General features: G+C 46.2%; 1 protein-coding gene across 1 annotated transcript; it reads left to right on the top strand.

Annotated features, from left to right (window-relative positions):
• Nucleotides 1-819: 819 nt before the first annotated feature.
• On the top strand, nucleotides 820-16,893 carry LOC126068841 (melanoma-associated antigen B3-like). Its single transcript, XM_049871534.1, has 4 exons — nucleotides 820-929; nucleotides 1,095-1,104; nucleotides 15,779-15,895; nucleotides 16,150-16,893. The coding sequence occupies exons 1-4, from the start codon at nucleotides 820-822 to the stop codon at nucleotides 16,891-16,893; spliced, it is 981 nt and encodes a 326-aa protein (XP_049727491.1).
• The last annotated feature ends 9,620 nt before the right edge of the window (nucleotides 16,894-26,513 follow it).

The raw sequence follows: 26,513 nt of genomic DNA, 5'->3' as shown, positions 1-26,513 counted from the left end.
TCAGGCCCTCAAAGGAGCCAAGGTGAGGATCCTGAGTGTTATGAGTGGGAACCCCATCAACAGAAGGAGCAGAAGAGAGCATTGCCTCTGTTCTTAGTCCTGGGAAGCCTCTGGGAGGGCTCTCTGACAGAGGTGCCTGTCGTTTCTTCCTGAGTAGTCTCGGGGAGGGGGGAGGGTCCAGTCTAAAGGGGGGGGCCCCAGTTCTGCAGAGGGAGGAGTCTTGTCCCTAACTGGAGCTAGGTTTGGACCGTGAGTGTTTATGGGGCAACTTACTGCATAAAAAGGATCTCCCAGTATTAGTGAAACAGCCTGCAATCCTGTGAGGCCTCTGCAATCTGTGTCGTGAGGCACAACCTGACCGGTCCCTCTAGGGTCTTGGCGTGGTGAGAATCTTGTTCTGAGCCTTTAGTCAGGTCTTCATACCCGGGACTCCCAGGCTCTGACACGTATCAAGGTGGGAACCCTGCGTAAGCAGTAACGGACCACTCACTCCAGAACACTGGAGTCCGAAGGATCCTGAACTTGCTGTCAACCCTCGGGGCCCCCGGCCCCCACCGCACATGTCTTGAATCTTGGAGGCCCTCCCTACAGCCTTGTAGAGATGTGACATGTCCTGGCTTCCATCTATGAAGTGCTGGGAAGGTGCAGATTCTGGTTCGGGGGCCTGTAAGCTCTCCTCAGCAGAGGAGGGTGGAGTCTGAGGACTGATCAGGATTCAAGGTAAAAAACCTGAATGTGGACTGTGGTGAACAATTGACCCAAAAAAAGCAGAGTCCTAAGAGCACTGCCCCTGCTTTTGGCCCTCAAAGACCCCCCCCAATGGCGTTGGCCCTTGGAGGCCCCCCTGTACCCTTCGCCGGAAGAAAGTACCCTGGTTCCCACGAAGGAGAAGACTTAGACTGTAACTGCAGGCCAGGCGAGGACGCTTGGTACTAATGAGGAGCTTCCCTTTAAAACAGGGGCGCCCCATGACTGAACCACTGTGTAAGCTCTGGGAGCCCCTGGGCATGGGTAGCCTGATGTGTAGCACCCTGACTACCCTCTAGTGGGGTGAGGGCCTTAGTCTGAGCCATAAATCCCACCCCTGCCTTCAGGTGGACGCAAGTTAGTGGAGGGAGAAATACCAGGTCCTACCCAGAAGCAAGGTCAGAAGCCTGAGTGAGGATTAAAGGGATCACCAATTGAGAACTCTGAGGGCAGGTGACTCTGCCGCCCTGGCCAGGCCTAGGATTCCCAAGAGAGCCTGCAGAGGATGCGGGTCACTCTGACTTCCAACTTTGAGGTCTCAGGAGGTCTTTGGTCTGAGAGGTGTGTCCTCAGGTCAGCAGAGGGTGGAGTCACAAGAATGGTGCAGAGTCAAGGGGAAGACATTATTGAGGTACTAGGGACCAATCGTCCAAAAATGGGGAGGGCTACGCTAAACACTGCTAATGTCATGAGCCCTGGGACCTGAGGACAAATCCGAAAAGCTCAGGTGACACTTGACTCCCGCCTGGAGGGTTTCAGGGAAATGAGGGCTTATGTTCAAGCCCCAATTCAGCAGTAGAGGAATCCCAGAACTTGGTGGACATCAAGGTAAATAAAAATCCTTCAAGAGGAAAGATGAAATTAACCCCCTACCAAACAAGAAGAGAGGAGGGTGTACAATGTCCCCCCTCTCCTATTGGACCTGGGATGCCAAGGTCAGAGATATCACACTGAGGTGCCACCTCGTTTTCTCCTGAGGGTGGGTCATCTCAATGCCATGAAGTCCTTGGACTAATGGGGAGGCCTACTCACTCAGCAGAGGCAGGAGATTGTGTCCCTAAGAGGAATCAAGGTGAGTACACCAAGTTAAGATGAGATGACTCCTCCCAGAAATAAGGGGAACCATAAAGCCCCACCCCTGCTTTCAAACCTGGGGACCTGACATGTTGACATAGTGAGTTGCAGTTACTTTGTCCAGGGCATCTCAGGGAGGTGGGGGATCTGGTCACCCAGTTTGCGGACCCTGGTAGAGGACTGCGACCTGTAAGGAACCCCAGAAAGAACAGGCCCTACTGTGCTGTCATCACTGGGATACCATGCCAGGAGTGGTGGCTGAGCTATTCTATTCCTTCAGTTCCTCCTTGTGGGTTCCACAGGGATTTGAGGTGTCAAGTTCAGAGTAGCAGAGGGGAGTGGCCCTGGCACTGCCAGCAAGGGAAATGATGGCCCTAAGCATGAGCTTGGAAGAACCCCAAATAACCCAGTACAGAGTCCTTAGCATCAGCTCCTGCTGTCACCGCATTGAACCCCAAGCAGGGCTGGCAATCTACAACCTAATCCTTCCTCTAATTTCCTCTACACGGTCCTGACCAGGATAGTAGGGGCCTTGTGGGGTCCTAGAGCAGTTCCCTCCAGGAATCCTGTAAAGGCGGCCTTTGTTAAAGCCAAGGAGGCATCTCTCTGCTTCAGGGGCACACACCCTCTCCACCACTTCTGAAAAATCAGCCATTGGGAACCCTGTGGAGCACAGTTGTTTTCTGGCACACATGGGGCCTCCATGAGTAGGAATCAACTCAACAGTAACTGGTAAGGTTGTGAACTGCCTTTGTTTCTGTTAAGGGTCACATCCCGCTCTTATACCCATCACTTCATCTCTCCTTTTAGTTTCAGAGGAAGAGACAACCAGGAGCATTTCTGGCTCCTGAAATTTCTTGGTCTTATGAACTTGTCTATCCTTTCAGAAGTTTATGTTGCTTTCTTCATCAGCAGCTTTCCCTTTGCAGTAATATGCTCAAATATCATGAGATTTGTCTGGTGCATTTTTTTCACCTGTGCATAAATGGCCACACTGATTACCCTCTCTGTTGTCCAAGCCATGGGAAGTCCCAATACTGACCCTGGGCTTGCCCATAATGCTTGCTTTGCTCAGTCGGATAATAGCAAACATAACAGAAGTAGAGACTTGAAAAGCGATACCTTGTGAACAAACTCAGGCTAGCGGGCTGAATGGTGAGAGCTAAATGTTTAAAGTTTAAGAACAGGTAAAAAGAAACCTAGGAATTTAGTCTTTGCTCTCAAAGTAGGTTCTCAGTCAGTGTAGCGAATGCTAATCTCCTTTAAAAGTCTGTCTAACCACCCTTTTACTGTTAACCACATCTGTTAGAAAACCAAGTATACTTGGCTGCTGTTGGGTGGAGTGTTCTGTATATGTCTATCACTTCAAGTTGGTTGATTGTGGCATTTAGATTTTGCATGTCATTATTGGGCTCCTATCTGAATGTCCTGTCCTTCACTGAAAGTGGTGTATTGAAGTCTCCTACTATTAATGTGGAATTGTCTATCTCACTTTTCAATGCTGATAAATTTTGTTTTATATATCTTGCAGCCCTGTCATTGGGTACATAAATATTTAATACGGTTATATTCTACTGGTATATTGTCCCTTTAATCATTATATAGTGTCCTTCCTTATCCTTCGTTGTGGATTTAACTTTAAAGTGTATATTGTCAGAAATAAATATTGCCACTCCTGCTTTTTTTTTTTTATTGTTATTTGCTTGATATATTTTTTTCCATCCCTTGAGTTTTTGTTTGTGTCTCTAAGTCTAAGGTGTGTCTCTTGTAGGCAGTATATAGACGGATTGTGTTTTTTTAATCCATGCTGCCACTCTCTATCTCTTTATTGGTGCATTTAGTCCATTTATATTCAGAGTAATTACAGATTGGTATGAGTTTAGTTTTATCATTTTGTTGTCTTTTTTGTGTGTGTTGTTGACAGTTTCTTTTTCCCACTTAATTTTTTCTGCTGAGTAGTGTTTTTTTCTTTTTAGTTTATATGTTGGCTTTTCTTATTTGTTGTCGTTGATTTTTTTCCCGCTGAATCTTCTTTTTTCTTGTCTTTTATTTTGATGAGTAGCGTTGTTAGTCTCCCTTGAGGTTACCTTAATATTTACCTCTATTTTTCTAAGTTTAAACCTAACTTTTATTTCTTTATATCGCTTTGTCTTCCTCTCCATATGAAAGATCTATGACTACATTTCTTAGTCCTTCTTGATTGGTTTAATATTGTCTTCTTTTACATAATGACATTGCTGTTTCCCTGTTTTGAGTGTTCTTTTGTCTTGATTTATTTTTGTGATTTCCCCATCTGGGTTGAAATTCGGTTGCTCTGTCCTGTGTTCTGGTCTTGGGTTGATATCTGATATTATTGATTTTCTAACCAGAGAATTCTCTTTACTGTTTCTTGTAGTTTCAGTGTGAGTTTTATGAATTCCCTAAACATGTGTTTATTTGGAAATGTTCTAAGTTTGTCTTCATATGTGAGAGACAGCTTTGCCAGATATATGATTCTTGGCTGGCTCTTATTTTCCTTCAATGCTTTATATAAGTCATCCCATTGCCTTCTTGCCTGCATGGTTTCTGCCGAGTAGTCTGAGCTTATTCTTATTAACTCTCCTTTGTAGGTGTTTTTTTTTTTTTTTTTAGTAGGTGACTCTTCCTTTATCCCTAGCTGCTCTTAAAATTCTCTCTTTATCTTTCATTTTGGCAAGTTTGATTATATCTTGGTGGCTTTCTTTTAAAATCAACGTCATGTGGAGTTTGATGAGCAACTTTATAGATACCTTCTCATCATTCACAATATCAGGGAAGTTTTTTGCCAACAAATCTTCAACAATTCTCTCTGTATTCTCTGTTATCCCTCCGTGTTCTGGTACTGCAATCATTCATACATTATTTCTCTTGATAGAGTCCCACATGATTCTTAAGGTTTCTTCATTTTTTTTAATTCTTTTATCAAATTGTTCTTCAAATATATTAGTGCCAAGTGATTTATCTTTGATTTCACAAATTCTAGCCTCTACTTGCTCAGTTCTGCTCCTCTGACTTTCTATTGAGTTGTCTAGTTCTGTAATTTTATTGTTAATCTTCTGAATTTCTGATTGCTGTCTGTCTATGGATTTTTCTAGCTTATTAAACTTTTTGTTATGTTCCTGAATAATCTTTCTAATTTCTTCAGTTGCTTTATCTGTGTGTTCCTTGGCTTGTTCTGCACATTGCCTCATTTCCTTCCTGATGTCTTGAAGGGTTCTGTATATTAATCTTTTGTATTCTGCCTCTGGTAATTCCAGGAAGGCACTTTCATCTAGAAGATCCCTGGATTCGTAGTTTCGAGAGCTTATGGAGGTGATCGTGGTCTTTTTCTTTATGTGATTTGATATTGACTATTGTCTCCGAGACATCTATAAGTTATTTTATTAGTTTATTTTGTTTGCTTACTGTATCCTAACTTCTTGTTTTCTTTTGTTTTCATAGAACCACATGGGTTGCTTGAGTGAGCTACCTTGATTGTTTTCACCTTTGAAGCTCTGACGTCCTGTCCCCAGATGGCTAGAGCTGTTATCATGTATATCAGTCTAGGAGTCCATTCACTTTTCTTGTATGAATTCAGCTCAGGTGTCCAGGTAGTTAAGTGTGTGATACAGGCTCTGTCCTAGAGTCTTAGAGGGGCAGGGGTGACTGGTGTAGGGACCGGTATCTCATTGCAGCAGCAGGGCGTGCTCTGTACAAGGCAGAGGGCTGAGAATCATCTCCCAAGTGTGTCTGATGAAAGTGTGTCCCTCTTCTCTATAGAGTACAGGTGGGTGGGTTCTGCAGACAGACCATGGGTACCCAAAGTTTATGGTTGTAAGGACGAGGAGGTTCCAGTTATCCTTGGACTCCTGTCGCAGGAGGCTGGGTGACCTGAGTGGAGCCACCAGTCCTTAGGCCCCTGATGTGGGAAGGTGAGGACCATGTTTAATAGGAAAAGCAGTGTCAACCATCAACCACCCACCTCTTCACGGCACAGCCAAAACAGTTGTAGTGTGCCAACAAGGGCCTGTTCTCTGGAAATAGGCCCACACAGGTCCATGCAGGGGGGAAAGGTACTCAAAGTCCATGGACCATTTATGCCTGGACAGGAGCCGGTTCTGTCCTGAGCTCCCCAGATTAGTGGAGCTGGCAAATTATCTTTTTCCCCAACTGTGAATTTATTCCTTCTCCTTAGCCAGAAAAATGGCCCTAGGTGCTGAACAGGACCTATCTCAGGCCCGGGGTAATCGACAGCTGCTGAAGCCGGCTTGGGGGTGGGGGCGTGGTAAGATATATGGATGTATTTATGTTTTCCCCAGAGCTTCATTCTTCTTTGGTTCCCTAGGTCCGAGAAGGCTGGCTGCTTCTCCCTGCAGAAACAGCGGCCAAACGCTAGTACGAGCCTGCTGCATCCGCTTCCAGGAATGGTGCCTGATGCCTTCCGGCAATTCAGGCCTGGTAACTCCTCTCCGCTTCTGAACCGTATCTTCTTCCCCCTGCTTCTCAGTTCATTTTCTAACTTTGCCTTTGATGTTCAGGGCTCCAAACTTGTTGTAAATATAATCATTTCACTTGTTTTTTGGGTGTTTTTTGGGTCTTTTTTTGCGAGAGAGATCACCGGAAGCGTCTGACTACTCGTCCATCTTGGCAGGCCTCTCTTTACTATGATCCAAAACAAAAAGTCCTTAACCTTATTCCGCTTCCTTGCCGCTTACACTTTGCTTAATATCTTGTCCATTAGTATCTGTCCTAATGTATCAGGAAACAAATTTTATTTTATTTTTTTATTGTATGTTAGATGAAGATTTTCAGAGTAAACTAGTTTCTTATTAAACAATGAATACACATATTGTTTTGTGATATTGGTTGCCCACCCCACAACATGTCAACACTCTCCCCTTCTGAACCTTTCTTGGGAGAGTGAGTTGTTGGTCCTTCACAATAATTCTAGGAGTTTTCTGTTGCATAAAACTGAGGCAGTCTGCTCCACGCACACATTAAATATCATGCTGCCTAATATGGATTGAATTGTCCTTCCCCCCACCCCAAAAAGTTGTTGTAATTGCTAACCCAGTTCCTGTCGTTATGATACCATTTGGGAATTGCCTTTCTTTGTTGTGTTACAGGCACAGTATTAGTGTAGGGAGTGTCTTAAGTCAACCCACCAGTGGCTCCACTGCAAAGAGATGTGGCCCTCTTCCTCCATAAAGATTGCAGCCTTGGAAATTCTTTTGGGCAGTTCTACTTCATCCTTTAGGGTCAGAATCAAACCAGTGGCCATGAGTTTAGTGCTTTTGGAGGGCTTTTATTTACTTATTTTTTTTTGGCGGGGTTTATTAAGTCAATCTCTGTGAAGATATAAAAGAGCAGATTGATCAAGCAGCGAAGCAAGTAAGCACAGATAGGGGAAGATTGGTACCACGCCACCTGGGATCCACAAGGAACCAAGGAACAGAAGCTGAACAAAGACAAGAACCTTCCCCCAGAGCCAACAGAGAGAGAAAACCTTCCCCTAGAGCAGGTGCCCTGGAATCACACTTCTAGCCTCCTAAACTGTGAGAAAATAAATTTGTCTGTTAAAGCCACCCACTGGTGCCATTTTTCTTATAGCAGCGCTAGATAAGCTAGATACTACCTGATGGGTGACAGAAAGGTTTGTCTTTGACTACTAACCTGAAGGTTGGAAGTGCGAACCCACCCAGCAGCACCAAAGAAGAAAGGCAAGCAATATGTTTCTGTAAAGACTCCCACCAAGAAATCCCTACGGGTGCAGTTCTACTCTATAACATATAGAGTCGCCTTGAGCCAAGATCAACTCAACGGGAAGGACTTAATATAAAATATAATTTAGTTTTTCTTTCTAAGCAATGATTTTTTCCGATTTCTGGTTTTTTTTTTTTTTCTCTGTCCTAGAGCACTGCATATTCTCCGATATTTCCTGGAGAAAACAAAACATTCTCAGAGAGGAAGGTGGTACTGTGTTGTGTCAAAATAAAGTAATAGCTGGGATTATTTAAAGACCCAGTATTTGCCCGGTACTTTGCCAGGTGCTTTACATGCATTTCACAGAATACACCACCCCTAGAAGACAGGGCTTATCAAACCCACTTCACAGAGGAAGAACCTGGAACTCTGAGAGTTTGGCAATGTGTGTGAGTCCAGTACTCTAGTACATGACCAAGCTGGACTAGACTGCTGGTTGGAATTTGTCTGGAGCCCACACTGTTCCGCTCCTCCAAGACAAAGACTGACTTGGTGTCTCTAAATTCACTTTTGTTCTCACTGCTCCAAAATGTATCTCAGGAAAGAAAAACAATCACTTTGTGCCCAAAGCACTGGGTTGGACTATACAGCCACAGTTGTAAGAGTAAATGAGAGGTTATGATAAGGAGAAAGCCCTGTTGGAGCAGTGGTTAAGCACTCAGCCGCTAACCAAAAGGCTGGCAGTTCAAACCCATCCAGTGGCTCCACAGGACAAGGACCTGGTGATCTGCCCTCATACAGATTACAGCCCGTGGGGCAGTTCTGCTCTGTCACAGGGGTCACTGTGAGTAGGAACCGACTGGACAGCACCTAACAAGAACAACAGTAATAAGGAAAAGAAAGATAATATCTGGCGACCTTTATACATGCAATGCCAGATGACCTGAGAAGATGAGGGGCTCACAAAACCGTCCTGGGGAGCCCCTGCCTGGAGAAAATATATCTATTAGAACACAAATCACATGACACTCTACATGTGGCTGATGAAAAGAAGGGATAGCTGAGATTTTTTTTTTTCTCTGACACCATATACCACTTCTCCTGGTCCTCCTGCCTTGTGCTGCAGCTTCCTCATCTCACATGACTCCTGGGACAGGCACCCAATCTTTGATTAAAAACTGCTCAGGCTTTTAATCAAAGTTTCAGGAGCCAAAATAGAGACCCACATGCAGGTAGACTGGGGAAACCAACACACTAGAGTTTAGGAGTCACCCAGAGACTGACTGACACCTGCTCCAACTTAGTCATCTAGTGTTGCTATAATGAAATACCACAAGTGGATGACTTCAAGAAAAAAGAAATTTATTTCTTCACAGTAAAGTAGGCTAAAAGTCCAAATTGAGGGTGTCAGCTCCAGGGGAAGGCTTTCCTTCTCTGTCAGCCTTCTCATCAATCTTCCCCCACACTAGGAGTTTCCCCATGCAGTGACCCCGGGTCCAAAGGACACATTCTGCTCCCAACACTGCTTTCTTGGTGGTATGAGGTCTCCCCTCTCTGTTTGCTTTCCTTTCCTTTTTATCTCTCTTTTTTTTAAATAATTTTTACTGTGCTTTAAGTGAAAGTTTACAAATCAAGTCAGTCTGTCACACATAAGCCTATGTGCACCTTACTGCATACTCCCATTTACTCTCCCCCTACTGAGTCAACCCGCTCCCTCCCTCCAGTCTCTCCTTTCCTGACCGTTTTGCCAGTTTCTAACCCTCTCTACCCTCCCATCTCCCCTCCAGACAGGAGATGCCAACACAGTCTCAAGTGTCCACCTGATACAAGTAGCTCACTCTTCATCAGCATCTCTCTCCAACCCATTGTCCAGTCCCTTCCATGTCTGATGAGTTGTCTTCGGGAATGGTTCCTGTCCTGGGCCAACAGAAGGTTTGGGGACCCTGACCACCGGGATTCTTCTAGTCTCAGTCAGACCATTAAGTCTGGTCTTTTTATGAGAATTTGGGGTCTGCATCCCACTGTTCTCCTGCTTCCTCATGGGTTCTCTGTTGTGCTCCCTGTCAGGGAAGTCATCAGTTGTGGCCAGGCACCATCTAGTTCTTCTGGCCTCAGGATGATGTAAGTCTCTAGTTCATGTGGCCCTTTCTGTCTCTTGGGCTCATAGACATCGTGTGACCTTGGTGTTCTTCATTCTCCTTTGATCCAGGTGGGTTGAGAACAATTGATCCATCTTAGATGGCCGCTTCTTAGCTTTTAAGACCCCAGACGCCACACTTCAAAGAGGGAAGCAGAATGTTTTCATAATAGAATTTATTTTGCCAATTGACTTAGAAGTCCCTTGAAGCCATAGTCCCCAAACCCCCGCCCTTGCTCCGCTGACCTTTGAAGTATTCAGTTTATCCCAGAAACTTCTTTGCTTTTGGTCCAGTCCAGTTGAGCTGACCTTCCCTGTATTGAGTATTGTCCTTCCCTTTACCTAAAGTAGTTCCTATCTACTAACTAATCAGTAAATAACCCTCTCCCACCCTCCCTCCCCCCCTTCTCGTAACCACAAAAGAATGTGTTCTTCTCAGTTTATACTATTTCTTAAGATCTTATAATAGTGGTCTTATACAATATTTGTCCTTTTAAAAAATAAATAATTACATCTGACTAATTTCACTCAGCATAATGCCTTCCAGGTTCCTCCATGTTATGAAATGCTTCACAGATTCCTCACTGTTCTTTATCGATGCGTAGTATTCCATTGTGTGAATGTACCATAGTTTATTTAACCATTCATCTGTTGATAGACACCTTGGTTGCTTCCAGCTTTTTGCTATTGTAAACAGTGCTGCAATAAACATGGGTATGCATATATCTGTTCATGTAAAGGCTCTTATTTTTCTAGGGTATATTCCAAGGAGTGGGATTTCTGGGTTGTATGGTAGTTCTATTTCTAACTTTTTAAGAAAACGCCAGACAGATTTCCAAAGTGGTTATACCATTTTACATACCCACCAGCAGTATATAAGAGTTCCAATCTCTCCGCAGCCTCTCTAACATTTATTATTTTGTGTTTTTTGGATTAATGCCAGCCTTGTTGGAGTGACATGGAATCTCATCGTAGTTTTAATTTGTATTTCTCTAATAGCTAATGATCGAGAGCATTTTCTCATGTATCTGTTAGCTGCCTGAATATCTTCTTTTGTGAAGTGCGTGTTCGTATCCTTTGCCCACTTTTTGATTGGGTTGTTTGTCTTTTTGTGGTTGAGTTTTAACAGAATCATATACATTTTATATATCAGGCTCTGGTCGGAGATGGCATAGCTGAAAATTTCTTCCCAATTTGTAGGTGGTCTTTTTACTCTTTTGGTGAAGTCTTTAGATGAGCATAGGTGTTTGATTTTTAGGAGCTCCCAGTTATCTGGTTTCTCTTCGTCATTTTTGGTAATGTTTTGTATTCTGTTTATACCTTGTATTAGGGCTCCTAGGGTTGTCCCTATTTTTTCTTCCATGATCTTTATCGTTTTAGTCTTTATGTTTAGGTCTTTGATCCACTTGGAGTTAGTTTTTGTGCATGGTGTGAGGTATGGGTCCTGTTTCATTTTTTTGCAAATGGATATCCAGTTATGCCAGCACCATTTGTTAAAAAGACTATCTTTTCCCCAATTAACTGACACTGGGCCTTTGTCAAATATCAGCTGCACATATGTGGATGGATTTATATCTGGGTTCTCAATTCTGTTCCATTGGTCTATGTGCCTGTTGTTGTACCAGTACCAGGCTGTTTTGACTACTGTGGCTGTATAATAGTTTCTAAAATCAGGTAGAGTGAGGCCTCCCACTTTCTTCTTCTTTTTCAGTAATGCTTTACTTCCCCGGGGCTTCTTTCCCTTCCATATGAAGTTGGTGATTTGTTTCTCTAACACTTTAAAAAATGTCGTTGGAATTTGGATCGGAAGTGCATCGTATGTATAGATGGCTTTTGGTAGAATAGATATTTTTACTATGTTAAGTCTTCCTATCCATGAGCGAGGTATGTTTTTCCACTTATGTAGGTCCCTTTTAGTTTCTTGCACTAGTACTTTGTAGTTTTCTTTGTATAAGACTTTTCATCTTTGGTAAGATTTATTCATAAGTATTTTATCTTCTTGGGGGCTACTATGAATGGTATTGATTTGGTGATTTCCTCTTCGATGTTCTTTTTGTTGATGTAGAGGAATCCAAGTGATTTTTGTATGTTTATCTTGTAACCTGAGACTGTGCCGAACTCTTCTATTAGTTTCAGTAGTTTTCTGGAGGATTCCTTAGAGTTTTCTGGGTATAAGATCATGTCATCTGCAAATAGAGATAATTTGACTTCTTCCTCGCCAATCTGGATGCCCGTTATTTCTTTGTCCAGCCTAATTGCTCTGGCTAGGACCTCTAGCACAATGTTGAATAAGAGCGGTGATAAAGGGCATCCTTGTCTGGTTCTCGTTCTCAAGGGAAATGCTTTCAGGCTCTCTCCATTTAGAATGATGTTGGCTGTTGGCTTTGTATAGATGCCCTTTATTACGTTGAGGAATTTTCCTTCAATTCCAGTTTTGCTGAGAGTTTTTTATCATGAATGGGTGTTGGACTTTGTCAAATGCCTTTTCTGCATCAATTGATAAGATCATGTGGTTTTTGTCTTTTGTTTTATTTATATGGTGGATTACATTAATGGTTTTTCTAATATTAAACCAACCTTGCATACCGGGTATAAATCCGACTTGGTCATGGTGGATTATTTTTTCGATATGTTGTTGAATTCTATTGGCTAGAATTTTGTTGAGGATTTTTGCATCTATGTTCATGAGGGATATAGGTCTGTAGTTTTCTTTTTTGGGGGTGTCTTTACCTGGTTTTGGTATCAGGGATATGCTGGCTTCATGGAATGAATTAGGTAGTATTCCATCATTTTCTTTGCTTTGAAATACCTTTAGTAGTAGTGGTGTTAACTCTTCTCGGAAAGTTTGATAGAACTCTGCAGCGAAGCCATCTGGGTCGGGGCTTTTTTTTTTGTTGGGAGTTCTTTGATTACCTTTTCAATCTCTTTTTTTGTTATGGGTCTATTTAGTTGTTCTACTTCTGATTGTGTTAGTTTAGGTAGGTAGTGTTTTTCTAGGAGTTCATCCATTTCTTCTAGGTGTGCAAATTTGTTAGAGTACAATTTTTTGTAATAATCTGATATGATTCTTTTAATTTCAGTTGGGTCTGTTGTGATATGGCCCATCTCCTTTCTTATTCAGGTTATTTGTTTCCTTTCCTGTATTTCTTTTGTCAGTCTGGCCAATGGGTTATCAATTTTGTTAACTTTTTCAAAGAACTAGCTTTTGCCTTTGTTAATTCTTTTGATTGTTTTTCTATTCTCTAGTTCATTTTCTTTTTATCTCTTGAGAAAGAAAAGGTGGTGCAGGCCACAGTCCAGGAAAATTCCCTTTATATTGGATCAGGGCTGTGACCTGGGTAAGGGTGTTACAATCCCAACCAAATCCTCCTGAACATGAAATTACAATCAGAAAATGGAGGACAATCACACTATACTGTGAATCATGGACCAGCCAAATTCCTAAATGGAATTTGGGGAGGACATAATTCAATCCATACCATGCTTTCTAACCTTGAAAGCCCCAGTCTCAGCTGTCAGGCTGAGCATCCCCTCACTTATCCTTGAGAGTTCTCAGGGACCTGAGAGCCTTGGCCTAAAAAGGGCACCTCAAGTCAGTAGATGCAGAAGTCTGAGCCTCTGATAGACATCAAGGTGATGGTCTTGACTGAGGATGATGGAAGGACCGGGCCAAAACAGTGGGCTCCCATAGAGTTCCGCCCTGGATGTCAGTCCTTGCAGCTCCAGAAACTCCTATCTGAATGTAGCTCGGGGGCCCCAACTCAGCGAGGACCCTGATCTGAGGGGAGCAGCCTCAGGTCAACAGAGAATGGAGTCTCATGACAAGTCAGGTATCAAGCTGAGGACTGAATAAGGAATGAAACAACCACCTAGGACAGAAGAGAAGAAGCTCCCGAAATCTCCACCAATCCCTACACCTTCAGCCCTGAGGGACAATGACAGAATTACCAGGTTAAGGAGCCCACTTATTTCCTCCTGGAGAGAAGGGAGGACCTTGGTGTAGGGGAGACTGCCCCAGGTCTTCAGAGGCAGAAGAGCAAGAAAAACACTAACAGGAGTCAAGGTGAGACCCTGAATATAAGGAAGAGATCACCAATAGTAAGTAGAGCAGGACCTCACAGAACTCAGCCCCTGTTTTGAGGACATGGAGGCACCAGGCAGTATTCAGCCTGATGTGCCCCCTCTTTTCAGCACTAAGGGTGTCAGGGAGGGACGGCCTTGGTCCAAAGGGGGCGGCCCCATTTCTGCAGAGGCAGGAATCTTGTCCCTAACTGGAATAGGGTGTAGGAGCTGTGTACTAATGGGGCAACCTACCCCCAAAAGGGGGTCTGCCCAGAGTGCCGACCCAGCCAGCACTCCTCTGAGGCCCCAGGTAGGGGTAGCGTGAGACATTCTCTGAGCACCCCTTTAGGGTCTCCTCGAGGTGAGGTTCTTGTTCTCAGCCTGTGACGCAGGTTTGCAGGCAAGAATCCCAGGCTCTCATAGGTATCAAGATGAGGACCCTGAGTAAGCACCAAGGGACTCCACTCCACAACAGTGTAGTCTGATAGGGCCCCACCTTTGCTGTCCAGTCGAAGGTTCCCCAACAGCCTTGGCCCCTGGAGGCTCCTGAACAGCCTTGGCCGTATCTGGCATCTTTTGACAGCCTGCCTTCTGCGCCAGAAGTCCAAGAAGGTTAGTTCCTTTGTCTAAGGGGCTAGGCTTATGACCCCAGAGGGAGTAGGTCCAGGATTGGTCAGGAGTCAGGGTGAGGATGGACTTTGAGTAGGGACTGAGATGATCACCAACCCCAGAACAAAGCGTCCACCCCACCCCCTCCCTCAAGGTCCCCTCCTCTGCTCTTGGCCTTGGGAGATGCCACCAGGGCTAGCTGGCTAAGTTCAGCCTGGAAAGTCACAGGGATTTGAGGGTCAGGTCTTTGGAAGTGGGTTCCAGGTCTGCAGAGGGAGGAGTCTTGGGCTTAACGAGAGTCACGGTGAAGACTGTGAGGACAAATGAGATGCAAACAAGGAGCGCCACAAAGTCCCACCCCTAATGTTGGCCCTGGGAGGCTCCATGCAGTTTCAGCCAGACTTCTGCTTGAAAGGTCTCAGAGATATGAGGACCTAAGTCTAATGGGGGCTGCCTGATTCTGCAATGGGAGTTCACCTAGTCCTTGACAGGAGTCAGTGTAAAAATCCAATAAGAGGTCTGAGGGAACCAGGCACCCCATAACTGAGTATGCACTCTTTTCTCAGCCATGGGAAACTCTAGAATCAGTGTCAGCCTGAGGTGCCCCTTCATATCCTCCTGGAGGGGGCTAAGGAGGTATGGACCTTTGTGTAATAGAGCAGCCCCAATTCTGCAGAGGGAGGAGACCTAAAAGGAGTTACAGTGAGGACCCTGTATGAGGACTGATGGTATCACTCACCACAGAAAAGTGGAAGCGGCAGACAGTTTCCGCTTGCAGACCTTGGAGGTGTGTGTGAACCCTACTTTCTTTTTGCTGCTGTTAGGTTGGTAAGAGCCTTGATTTGAGGGGAGGGGCCTCAGATCAGCAGAGGCAGGTGTCCCAGGCCTTAACTATAGACAAAGGTGGGGCTCTCAGGCCCTACTTAGATCCAGGGTAAGGACTCTGAATGACTATTGAGCTCTCCAAGGAACCCAAGACAGAAAGGGCCCAATGGAGCAATCAGCACTCAGTGTCCCCTGACAGGGTGCTACTTCACTTAACCTTAGGTGGTCCCAGGGAGATGGGGACATTGGTTCAATGCGTCAAATTTAGAGTATCACTGAGGGAGGGGGGCAATGGTGAAGGCCCTGCCAACAGTTGACACAGTGGTCTTGAATGTAAACTGAGTGGGCCATCTACCCCAGAACAGAGGAGTTCCCACAGAGTCTAGACCAGCCAATTCCTGCTCTCAGCTCCAGTAAGCCCCAGGCAAGGCTGGCAGGATGCAGCCTCAGGCAGACTCTAATTTCTCCCCCAGGGCTCTCAGGGGACAGGCTGACCAGGAGTACAGGAGCCCTATAAGTTTCTAGGTTACTGCCTTCAAGTAAACCTGCAGCGGGTGCCTTCTTAAAGCCTAAATAGTATCTCCCTGGTTATGGTGCTAACACTGTCTCTCCTCCCTCTTCCAGGGGGCCTACTTCACCTGTTGTCCTGCTCATACTCCTCCTGCCTGTGTCCCTAACCAGTCATGCCTCGCAGTCAGAAGAGTAATCTCTGTGTTCGTGAGAAACGCCAGCAGAAACAAGGTGAGACCAGGGATCCCAGGGGTGCTCAGGCCATGGCAACAACAAAAGAAGAGTTCCCCTCCTCTTCTACTCCTCCTTTTGGGTGCACTACCCAGAGATAGCCTGGTACTAAGTCATGTAGCACTCTGCAGGAGCCTCAGAGAGTCCTATTCACCCCAACTACTCCAGGGGCTTCACGTACAAGATCTTATGCAAGTACCAAGAACAAAGATGAGAAAAGGCAAAGCTCCTCCCAGGACGAACCATCCACTTAGAGGTCCCGCAGAGACCCTCTAACCAAGGAGGTGGATACACTGGTGCAGCTTGTGTTGCAAACGTATAAACTGAAAAAGCTCGTTATTAAGGAAGACATGCTAAAGATTGTCAACAAAAAGTACAAGAGCCGCTTTCATGAGATCCTCAGGAGAGCTTCTTTCAGCACGGAGGTGGTCTTTGGCATTGACTTAAAGGAAATCGACTCTGTCAAGCCGTCCTACGCCCTTGTCAGCAAAATGGACCTCCCTAACAATGGGAGGCTGAGTCGTGGCAGGGGGTTGCCAAAAACTGGTCTCCTGATGATTCTCCTGGGCATGATCTTCATGAAGGGCAACTGCGCCAGTGAGGAGAAGACCTGGGAATTCCTGAATAAGATGAGAATTTTTGCAGGGAAGAGGCACTTCATCTTTGGGGAGCCTAGGAAACTCATCACCCAAGATTTTGTGAAGCTAAAGTACCTGGCGTACCGGCAGGTGCCCAACAGTGATCCTCCAAGCTATGAATTTCTCTGGGGTCCCAGAGCCCATGCTGAAACCAGCAAGATGAAAGTCCTGGAGTTTTTGGCCAAGATCAATGATACCGTGCCAAGTGCTCTCCCATCCTTGTATGAAGAGGCCTTGAGAGATGAGGAAGAGAGAGCCAGAGCCACAGTTCCAGACCGGGCTGATCCTACTGCTATGGCCAGTGTAGTGCGTGCTCCTGTGCCAGGTGCAGCAGCTCGTCCCAGGCCTAGTGAAGCATGAGGCAGATTCTTCACTTTGTGGTTGAAGAGGGCAGTCATTGTTCCATGTAGTGGAGGGCTGGGTCGGACAGGAGGGAACACAGTGTCTCATACCTTTCTGTTTCTGCTCTATGTAGGCCACTTAGGGATTTAACTGTATGTTCGTTCTTTATTTTTCAAATGTTAACTCTTTCGAGTGAAGGCTGTTTTTAGCATTATAATCTAAGTTCATTAATGACATGGATAAGACATTTAACAATGTTTCTCAGGTTTAAGTTAAAAGCTTTGTTATTTTTGTAAAAAAAGAGGGGGGAACCCTCCATTTTAGTGATCTGAAGCAAGGTAACATGACATTTGAACAGGCATTCTTTGAAATGTAAAGAACACAGCAGTAAAAAAAAATACAAGAAATAGAGAAAAAAGTACGATAGTCAATATTTAGCTTTTAACTCGAAGGCAATGAGATTGGTTTTTTTTTGATTAATCTCTACAAGGTCCTGTAAGATTGCTATGTGTAGGAATTGACTCGAAAGCAATGGATTTGGTTTGATTTTTGATTCTCTTTTAGTTTGCTGTTAAGTAAAATAGAAAGATGCACAACTATATTTGCTTACCAAACCAAACACAAGGCCATCTGAGTGGATTCCAACTCATAGCGACCATATAGGACAGAGTAGAACTGCCCCATAGAGTTTCCAAGGAGCGCCTGGTGGATTTGAACTGCTGACCCTTTGCTTAGCAGCCGTAGCACTTAACCACTATGCCACCAGGGTTTCCTATATTTGCTTAGATAATTTAATAATGTAGTAGAGATTAAATTAACAAATCAGGAGCCCTGGTGGCGCAGTGGTTAAAAGATCAGCTGCTAACAATAGACTGGCAGTTTGAATCCACCAGCAAGTAAAAAGAGTCAGAAGGGGCGTGGTTTGGGATGAGAGCCATCTAGTGTAAATGCCCTGAAGCAGGGCAGTTTGCAGCTTTGGGACACTTTGATCACTCAGTGGAGGTGGTGTTAAGTTAGGTTGCATGCAGTGGGGGAGTTGAGGGGATGGAGAGTGGAGTAAAATGAGCTTTCTTCAGGGGTGCGCAGAGCCAGACTAACCCATGATATATCTCAGTGCCCAGAGGCTGAGCCTGGAATGGAAACCAGCTGTTCACAGTTACCGTGGTATTATGGGTAAACCAGAGAGAAATCCCCACCAGGGACAGGACTGAAAGGCGTCCTGTGCTCTTGTCCTGGTGCACTTGAACATGTACACTGACTGGGTGTGCTACGCACATTACTTCTAGGAAGGATTTAAGAAGGAGGGTGATACTCCCTTGAGGTGAGATGTCAAGAAGCCACTGTTCTGGCACTTTGTCTTAGGCTGGGGGGACCAGAGCCCACTCCATTCAACAGACATTTGAATGAGGTTATCCTGAGTACCTCTGGGAAACTCGAAGTGAAAACTAGATTTTTGGTGGTGGTGATATCAGTGAAAACAGGTGACTTGGAAGGGCACCTGGGAGAGTAAACGGTTATCCTTGACAATGATTCCAGGAGCTTTATGTTCCATCCAGCTGGGGAAGTCTAGCCCACACCCGCATTAAATAACATATTCCCTAATGAACAATATTACCTAGTTTTCCTTCCTAAGTAGCATTTTGGCTGATTTGGTTTTCGTTTTCCTAGGGCACTGCATATTCACTGACACATCCTGGATTTAAACAAGAAAAAAATCCCAGAGAGGTGGGTGGTATCATCTGGGGTGCAAATAATCCTAGTAATAACTGCCATTCTTTAAAGACCCAGAACATGCCAGGCCCCGTACCACGTGCTTTCCATGCATGACACGCATCCCGATGGTTTTACAGGCTACAGCTTCTCAGCCTTAGTTGTCGATGGAGAACTTGCTCTTTTCTCATTTTCACACGGTGGTCAGTGACAGGGCTGCAGTAGATCCCTGGTTGGAATCCCTCTGCAGCCCAGAGTCTTCCACGACTCCAGCCTGAGGCAGATCTGTTTCTCTTAAATCACTTCACAGCTCACTATTCCAAAATGTATCTCAAGGTATAAAGAAAGAAATTGTGTGCCCAGTGTATTGGGTTGGAATACACAGCCACAGTAATAAGCATAAAAAAACAAATGAGTCAAGAAAAGAAGATAATGTATGGGGACATTATGATCACCTACATATGCAGTGTCGTCTTGGACAGCCCCTTTCCTTTAGAAAGTAAAACTTTTGGGACAGAAGTCGAAACAGATGCCAGGTCTGGCTGATGAAGTGATGGACTAGATCAGCGTGTGTTTTCTCTGGCAGCCCACCACCTGTCCTGGGCCCCTTGTCTTGTGCTGCAGCGTCCCCATCTCACATCGCTCTGGGACAGGGGCCCATTCACTGCAAGGTGTACAGTAGGGAAACTGCTCAAGAGTTTGCAGGGATGTGGCATTTCCCAGGAAGATGTTAATCTAAAAACAGGAGTCAAGATGACAGCCATAAGTGAGGACTGGGCACCCCAACATGCCAGACAGGGCTATCAGGCTGAGCAGCCCTTCGCTTATTCTTCAGACTTCTCAGGGACTTGTGAGTCTTGGCCTAAAGAGGATGACCTCAGATTAGAAGTGTGAGCAGTCCCAGCCTCTAACAGAAAGTGAGGAGAGTGAATGAGGAATGATGGAAGCACCTACCCAGTGAGGGCCATAAGATCCTGCCCTTGCTGCCAGCCCTCAGAGGCCCCAAACAGCCATGGCTAGATTAGGTTCAACCCAACCTCTACTTCAGAGGTCCTAGGAATGTGAAGACCGCAGTCAGACGCTGGCAGACTCAGGTCAGAAGACAGTGGATTTCCAGATTATGTCAGGAGTCAAGGTGAGGTCCCTGACATGTATTGGGACCATCCACAGCATATCAGTGAAGCCCCACAGAATTCCTCCCTATCGTCAGCCCTGGGAAGCCATGAAGTTCCTGAGAAATAGGGTGCTCCTCCCTTGGTGTCAGGAAGCCACTGAGAGTAATCTTTTGCATTGTGCTGGGGGAGCCAGAGGCCATGCCATTGAAAGGACTGTAGAATGAGGTTGTCCTGAGTGTCATTTGGCAAGTGAAGACTACACTTTTGGCCGTGGTGATGTGAATGAACATTGCGGTGACATACATGGAAGGGCATCTTGGAGGAGAAATTGTTGGTCCTTGACAGCACTTCTAGGGGCTAAGTGTTGCATTAAACAGTCTACCCACACCGACATGAGAGACTATACTCACTAATACGGATTGAATTTACAAACCCTGCCCCCAAAAACGGGTGTTGTAAATTCTAACCCTATACCTATGGTTATAATGCCATTTGGGAATGTGTGCTGTTATGTTAAAGAGACTGGATTGTAAGGTGTGTCTTGAGTCAACCCACAAGCAACTCTAAGGGAGAAAGATGTGGCTGTCAGCTCCTGTAAAGATTCCCAGCCTCGGAAATCCTATGGGGCGGTTCTACTCTGTCCTGTTGCATCCCTGTTAGTCAGAATCTTCTGGACAGCACTGATTTTCTTTCTTTTTTCCCCCGGGGGGTGTCTTAAGTCCAATCGCTTTTGAGATACAAAGGAGGTGATTCAGCAAGCAAGTAATCAGAAGTGGGAATGAGAGTTGCCACGCCACATGAGATCTGCAAGGAAAGAATAGAAGCTGAAGAAAGACAAGGACCTTCCTCTACAGTAATCAAAGAGTTAAAGCTTTCCCCTAGAGCCAGAACCTGAATTCAGATTTCTAGGCTCCTAAAGTGTGAGAAAATAAATCTCTATTTGTTAAAGCCATCCACTTGTGGTATTTCTGTTATAACAGCACTAGATAACTATGAGACTCTCTAATCAGTGATAAAATGCTTTGACCTTGACTACTAACATATATGTTGGCTGCGTAAATTCATCCAGTGGTACCCCCGAAGAAAGAGCTGGCAATCTCTTTCTTTAAAGTTTATAGCCAAGGAACCCTATAGGGCAGTTCTACACAGTTCTGTATTTAGGTGGAATTGACTCGATGGCAACGAGTTAATGTAAAATATTACTTCATTTTTCTTCTGAATCAGCCTTTTTTCTGATTTTGTTTTCTTTGTCCTAGAGTGCTGCATATTCTCACAGATCGTGGAGTAAACAAAACCAAAAATCCACAAGAGAAGGGTGGTATTGTGTAGTGTGAAAATAATCACGGTAACAAGTGCCATTCTTTAAAGACCAGATATGCACAGTCACTTTGCCAGGTGCTTTTCATACCTTTGAAACCCTGGTGGCATAGTGCTTAAGTGCTACGACTGCTAAACAAAGCGTTGGCAGTTTGAATCCAATAGGCACTCCTTGGAAACTCTATGGAGCAGTTCTACTCTGTCCTATAGGGTCGCTATGAATTGGAATCGACTCGATGGAACTGGGTTTGGTTTTCTGTTTGGTTTCATGCCTTGCACACAATGTACCTGCCCTAAAAGACAGGGCTTATCAATGCCACTTCACAGAAGAAGAACCCGAAGCTCAGAGAGTTTGTAATGTGTTTGCAAGTCTAGTATATGACCGAACTTGATTAGACCCCTGGTCTGAATCCTTCTGGAGCCTAGCTTGTTCCACTCCTCCCAGCCAGAGGCTTACCGTGTGTCTCTTAATTCATTGCTATGAGTCGGAATCAACTCGAAGGCACTGGGTTTCTGGGTTTTTTCTCTCCACTACAAAAAGTTTCTCAGGTAAGAAAATGAATAACGTTGTGCCCAGAGCATTGATTTGGAATGTATAGCCGGTGCTCTGTGAATACTAAAATAAGTGAGAGGTATGAATAAGAAAAAAAAATTTATTTTTTTATGAATGAGGAAAAGGTAACAAAATATTCAGCGATAATGTAATTATTGACGAATACAAGGCCAGATAACCTGAAAAGTTCTGGGGCTCATAAAATCATCCGAGATAGCCCCTGCCTGTAGAGAGTAGATCTATTAGAACCAAGGTTACATGCACCTCCAGGTGTGGCTGAAGGAGAGAAGGATTAGATCAGCTTGTTTTTCCGACAGCCCACCACCTGTGTTGGGCTTCCTATCTTTGGCTGCAGCTTCCCCATCTCGTGCCACTTCTCACTGTGAGACAGGGAACCAATCTCTGCAAGATTTGCAATAGCAAAATTGCTAAAGTTTGCAAGGATGTTGCATTTCTCAGGAAGCCTTTAATCAAAGAGGAGCCAAGAAGAGGACCCCAGTGAATGAAAACAGAGAAGAAAAACACACCAGAATTTATGGATTACACAAAGTAACTACAGGGCTTGCTCTCAGAGGTACAGAGCCCTAGGTAGTGCCCTCACTTATTCTTCAGATTTCTCAGGGACCTGAAACATTGGCCAAAGTACACTCTCCAAGCCAGTAAAGCGAGGACACTCAGCCTCTGATAGATAACCTAAGAGATGACTCTGAATGAAGATGTTGGGTGGCCCCCTCAATAAGAGTGTGGTCCCCAAGTGTCCTGGCCTTGCAATTTCCCCTGAGAGATCTCAGACAGTCCTGGCTGGATATGACTCATCCTGATATCCAAATCAGAGGTCCCAGGTCAGTGCAGACCTTGATATAAGGGGAGTAGCCTTTGATTGAGCAAGGCGTCGATTTCCAGGACTGCTCATTTTCAAGATGAAGACTGTGAATGAGGAAAGAGGGAACCACCCACCCCAGACAGAGGAGGGCACACAAAATCCTTCCTGCTGTTGGCCGTGGGAGTCCCAGGTCAGAATTGTCAGGATGAGGAATCCCCTCATTTCTGCCTGGAGGGTATCAGGTCTTGTGGGCATACCCCAGTTCCATAGAGGGAAGAGACTCAGACCCTCAATGGAGGCAAGGTGAAGACCCTGAGTATTATGAGTGGGAACCCCATCAACAGAAGGAGCAGAAGAGAGCATTGCCTCTGTTCTTAGTCCTGGGAAGCCTCTGGGAGAGCTCTTTGACAGAGGTGCCCATCGTTTCTTCCTGAGTGGTCTCAGGGAGGGTGGGTCTAGTCTAAAGTGGCAGCCCCAGCTCTGCAAGGGGAGGAGTCTTGTCCCTAACTGGAGTTAGGTGTGAGCCCTGAGTGTTTATGGGGCGACCTGCCCCCTAAAAATGATCTGCCAGGTGCAGTTAAATAGCCCGCAATCCTGTGAGGCCCCAGGAAAGTGTATGGTGCGGCACACCCTGATCTGTCCCTATAGGGTCTCGGTGTGGTGAGAATCTTATGAGCCTGTGAGTCAGGTCTCCATACGCGGGACTCCTCAGCCTCTAATAGGTATCAAGGTGAGGACCTTGCGTGAGCACTAAAGGACCACTCACTACAGAAAAATGGGGTCTCAAGTTTCCTGCCCTTGCTGTTGGCCCTCGGAGGCCCCCCTGCCCCTGTATTAGGGCCTTGATCCTTGGAGCCCCTCGGTACAGCCTTGTACGGATGTGACCTGTCCTGGCTTCCATCTAGGAAGCGCTGGGAAGGTGCAGCTTCTGGTTTGGGGGGCTGTGAGCTCTCCTCAGCAGAGGAGGGCAGCGTTTCAGGACTGATCACAAGTCAAGGTGAGGACCCTGAATGTGGACAGTGCTGACAAATTAATCCCAGAAAAGCGGGGTCCTAAGAACACCGACCCTACTGTTGGCCCTCGGAGTCCCCCCAACGGCCTTGGCCCTCGGAGGCCCACCATAGCCTTGGCCGGAAGTGACGGGCGGGCATGCGCCGACTTCCATCCAGGAAGTGCCGGGAAGGCGAGGCCTCTGGTCTGACCGGGTTGAGACTTTCATCATCAAGGAGGGTGCAGTTTCAGTATTGATCAGAAGTCGAGGTGAGGACCCTGAATGTGGACTAAGGGAACATCCAACCCAGAACACAGGAGATCCCACCAAGTCCCGCCCCTACCGCCAGCCTCAAGGCCACCAGGCTGACTTCTGCCTGTAAAGTCTCAGGATGGGCGGGCCTTGGTCCAAGGAAGCACGCTAGTTCCGTTGAGGGAGGAGACCTAGACCCTAACTGCAGGCCAGGCGAGGACCGTTAGTGCTAATGAGGAGGGTTCCCTTCAAAACAGGGGCGGCCCACAGCTAAAACTTGCTGTCAGCTCTGGGAGCCCCCGGGCAGAGGTAGACGGATGTGTAGCACCCTGACTACCCTCTAGAGAGGTGAGGGCCTTGGTCTGAGCCATAAATGCCACCCCTACTTTCAGGTGGACTCAATTGGTAGAGGGAGAAATACCAGGTCCTACCCGGAAGCAAGGTCATAATCCTGAGCGAGGAATGAGGGGGTCACCAGTTGAGAACTCTCGGGGCAGGTGACCCTGCCACGCTGGCGAGCCCTAAGATTCCCGAAACACCCAGCAAATGATATGTGTCATTCTGACTTCCAACTCTGAGGTCTCAGGAAGGTGTTTCCTTTGGTCTGAGTGGCATAGTCTTAGGTCAACAGAGGGTGGGTCACAAGAATGGTGCAGAGTCAAGGGGAAGACATGATTGAGATACTAGGGGCCAATCGACCAAAAATGGGGAGGGCTACACTGAATCCTGCTAATGCCATGTGCCCTGGGAACCCAGGACAAATCCTACAAGCTCAGGTGACCCTTGACTCTTGCCTGGAAGGTCTAAGGGAAATGAGGGCCTATGTTCAAGCCCCAATTCACCAGAGAGAGGAATCCCAGGACCTGGTGGAAGTCAAGGTAAAAATCCTTCAAAAAGAAAGATGGACCATACACTCAGGATTTCTCCAGTCTCTGTCGGACACTAAATCTCACCATTTTTTTGTGTGTGTGAGCTAGAATTTTGTTCTACATTTTTCTCCATCTCTGTCCAGGATCCTCTACTGTGACCCCTGTCAGAGCAGTCAGTGGTGGTACCCGGGCTCCATCTAGTTGTGCTTGACCCTTAGTCTAGGCGAGGACCCTTACTGCTAACGAAGATGCTTCCCCTTAAAAGAGGGGCTGCCCACAGCTCACCCTTGATGTCAGCTCTGGGAGCCCCCAGGCAGTGGTAGCCAGATGTTTAGCACCCCGACTTCCCTCTAGGGAGGTGAGGGCCTTAGCCTGAGCCATCAATCCTAGCCCTGCTTTCGGGCGGACTCAAGTTAGTAGAGGGAGAGTCCCTACAGAGGAACAAGTTCAGAAGCCTGAGTGAGGCTTGAAAAGGGGTCACCAACTGAGAACACTGGGGTCACGTAACCCCCACCGCCCTGACCAGCCCTGGGATTCCCAAAACAGCCTGCAAAGGATATGGCTCACTCACTGTGAGGTCTCAGGAAGGTGTGGTCTTTGGTCTGAGGGATGTGGCCTCATGACAGCAGAGAGTGGGGTTCCAGGAATGGTACAGAGTTAAAAGAAGATATGATTGAGGTACTGGGACCACTCAACGCAAAATGGGGAGGACTGCAGTGGGCTCTGCTAATGCCAGTAGCCCTGGAAGCCCAGGACAAATCTGGCAAGTTCAGGGGACTCTGGACTTCTGCCTGGAGTGTCTGAGGGAGCTGAGCACCTAGGTTTAAGCCCCAATTCAGGAGATAGAGGGATCTGAGATACTGGTGGCAGTCAAGATAAAAACCCCTTAGAAGGCAATAGGGAATTAACCCCGCTTCACCCCTCCCCCAAGAAGAGAGGAGGATGCAGAAAAGCCTCCTACTGCTGTTGGCCCAGGGGAGCCACGGTCAGAGGTGTCAGGTTGAGGCATCCCCTGGTTTGTTCCTACGGAGAGATGGTCTCTGGGACATGAAGTCTTGGACTAATGGAGAGGCTTATTCAGGAGAAAAAATCCTGGTTGCATAATGGTTAAGTACTATGGCTGCTAACCAAAAGATGAGTGGTTCAAATCCACCGGGCACTTCTTGGAAACTCCATGGAGTAGTTCTTCTCTGTACTATAGGGTCACGTTGGCTGGGAATCGACCTGACAGTAAGGGGTACCAACGTGGTGTTCTGCAGAGGCAGGAGACGTGGTCTCTAATAGGAGTCAAGGTGAGGATACTGAGTTCTGATGAGGTGACTCCTCCCAGAAAAAAGGGGGAAAACATAGAGCCCCAACACTACGTTCAGACCTGGAGGAACTGGGTATGGTGACTTAGTGAGTTGTACTCACTAACTCTCAGGGCATTTTGGGGAGGTGAGGGCCCTGGTAAAAGGGGGTAACCATGGTGAGAACCCTGGTGGAGGACTGAGGCCTCCAGGGAACCCCAGACAGAATGGGCCCCAGTGTGCTGTCATCACTGAGACACCGTGCCAAGAGTGGTGGCTGATCTGTTCCTTCAGTTTCTGCTTGTGGGTCTCAGAGGGAGCTGAGTTTTCGGAGTCAGATTAGTAGAGGGGTGGTGCCCTAGCCCTGCCGGCAGTTGATATTATGGACCTACAAATGAAAATAGAAGAATCCCCAATAACCCAGTACAAAGATTCCCTAGTGTCAGCCCCTGCTATCACCCCAGTAAGCCCCAAGCAGGGCTGACAATTTACAACCTAGTTCTTTAATTTTCTCTACAGGATCCTGACCGGGACAACCGGAGCTTTGTGAGGTTCTAGAGCTGTGTCCTCAAAAATCCTGCAGAGGCGTCGGTTGTGAAAGTCAAGGAGGCATCTCTCTGCTACAGGGGCGCACATCCTCTTAGTCTTCATCCTTCTGTGGGCCTGCATCGCCTGCCCTCTTTCCCCATTCCTGCCTACTGTCCTCGAGCAGAGTCATC

Source organism: Elephas maximus, chromosome X (genome assembly GCF_024166365.1).
Source record: "Elephas maximus indicus isolate mEleMax1 chromosome X, mEleMax1 primary haplotype, whole genome shotgun sequence".
Taxonomy (NCBI): Eukaryota; Metazoa; Chordata; class Mammalia; order Proboscidea; family Elephantidae; genus Elephas; species Elephas maximus.
This window is presented reverse-complemented; position numbering and strand designations above follow the sequence as displayed.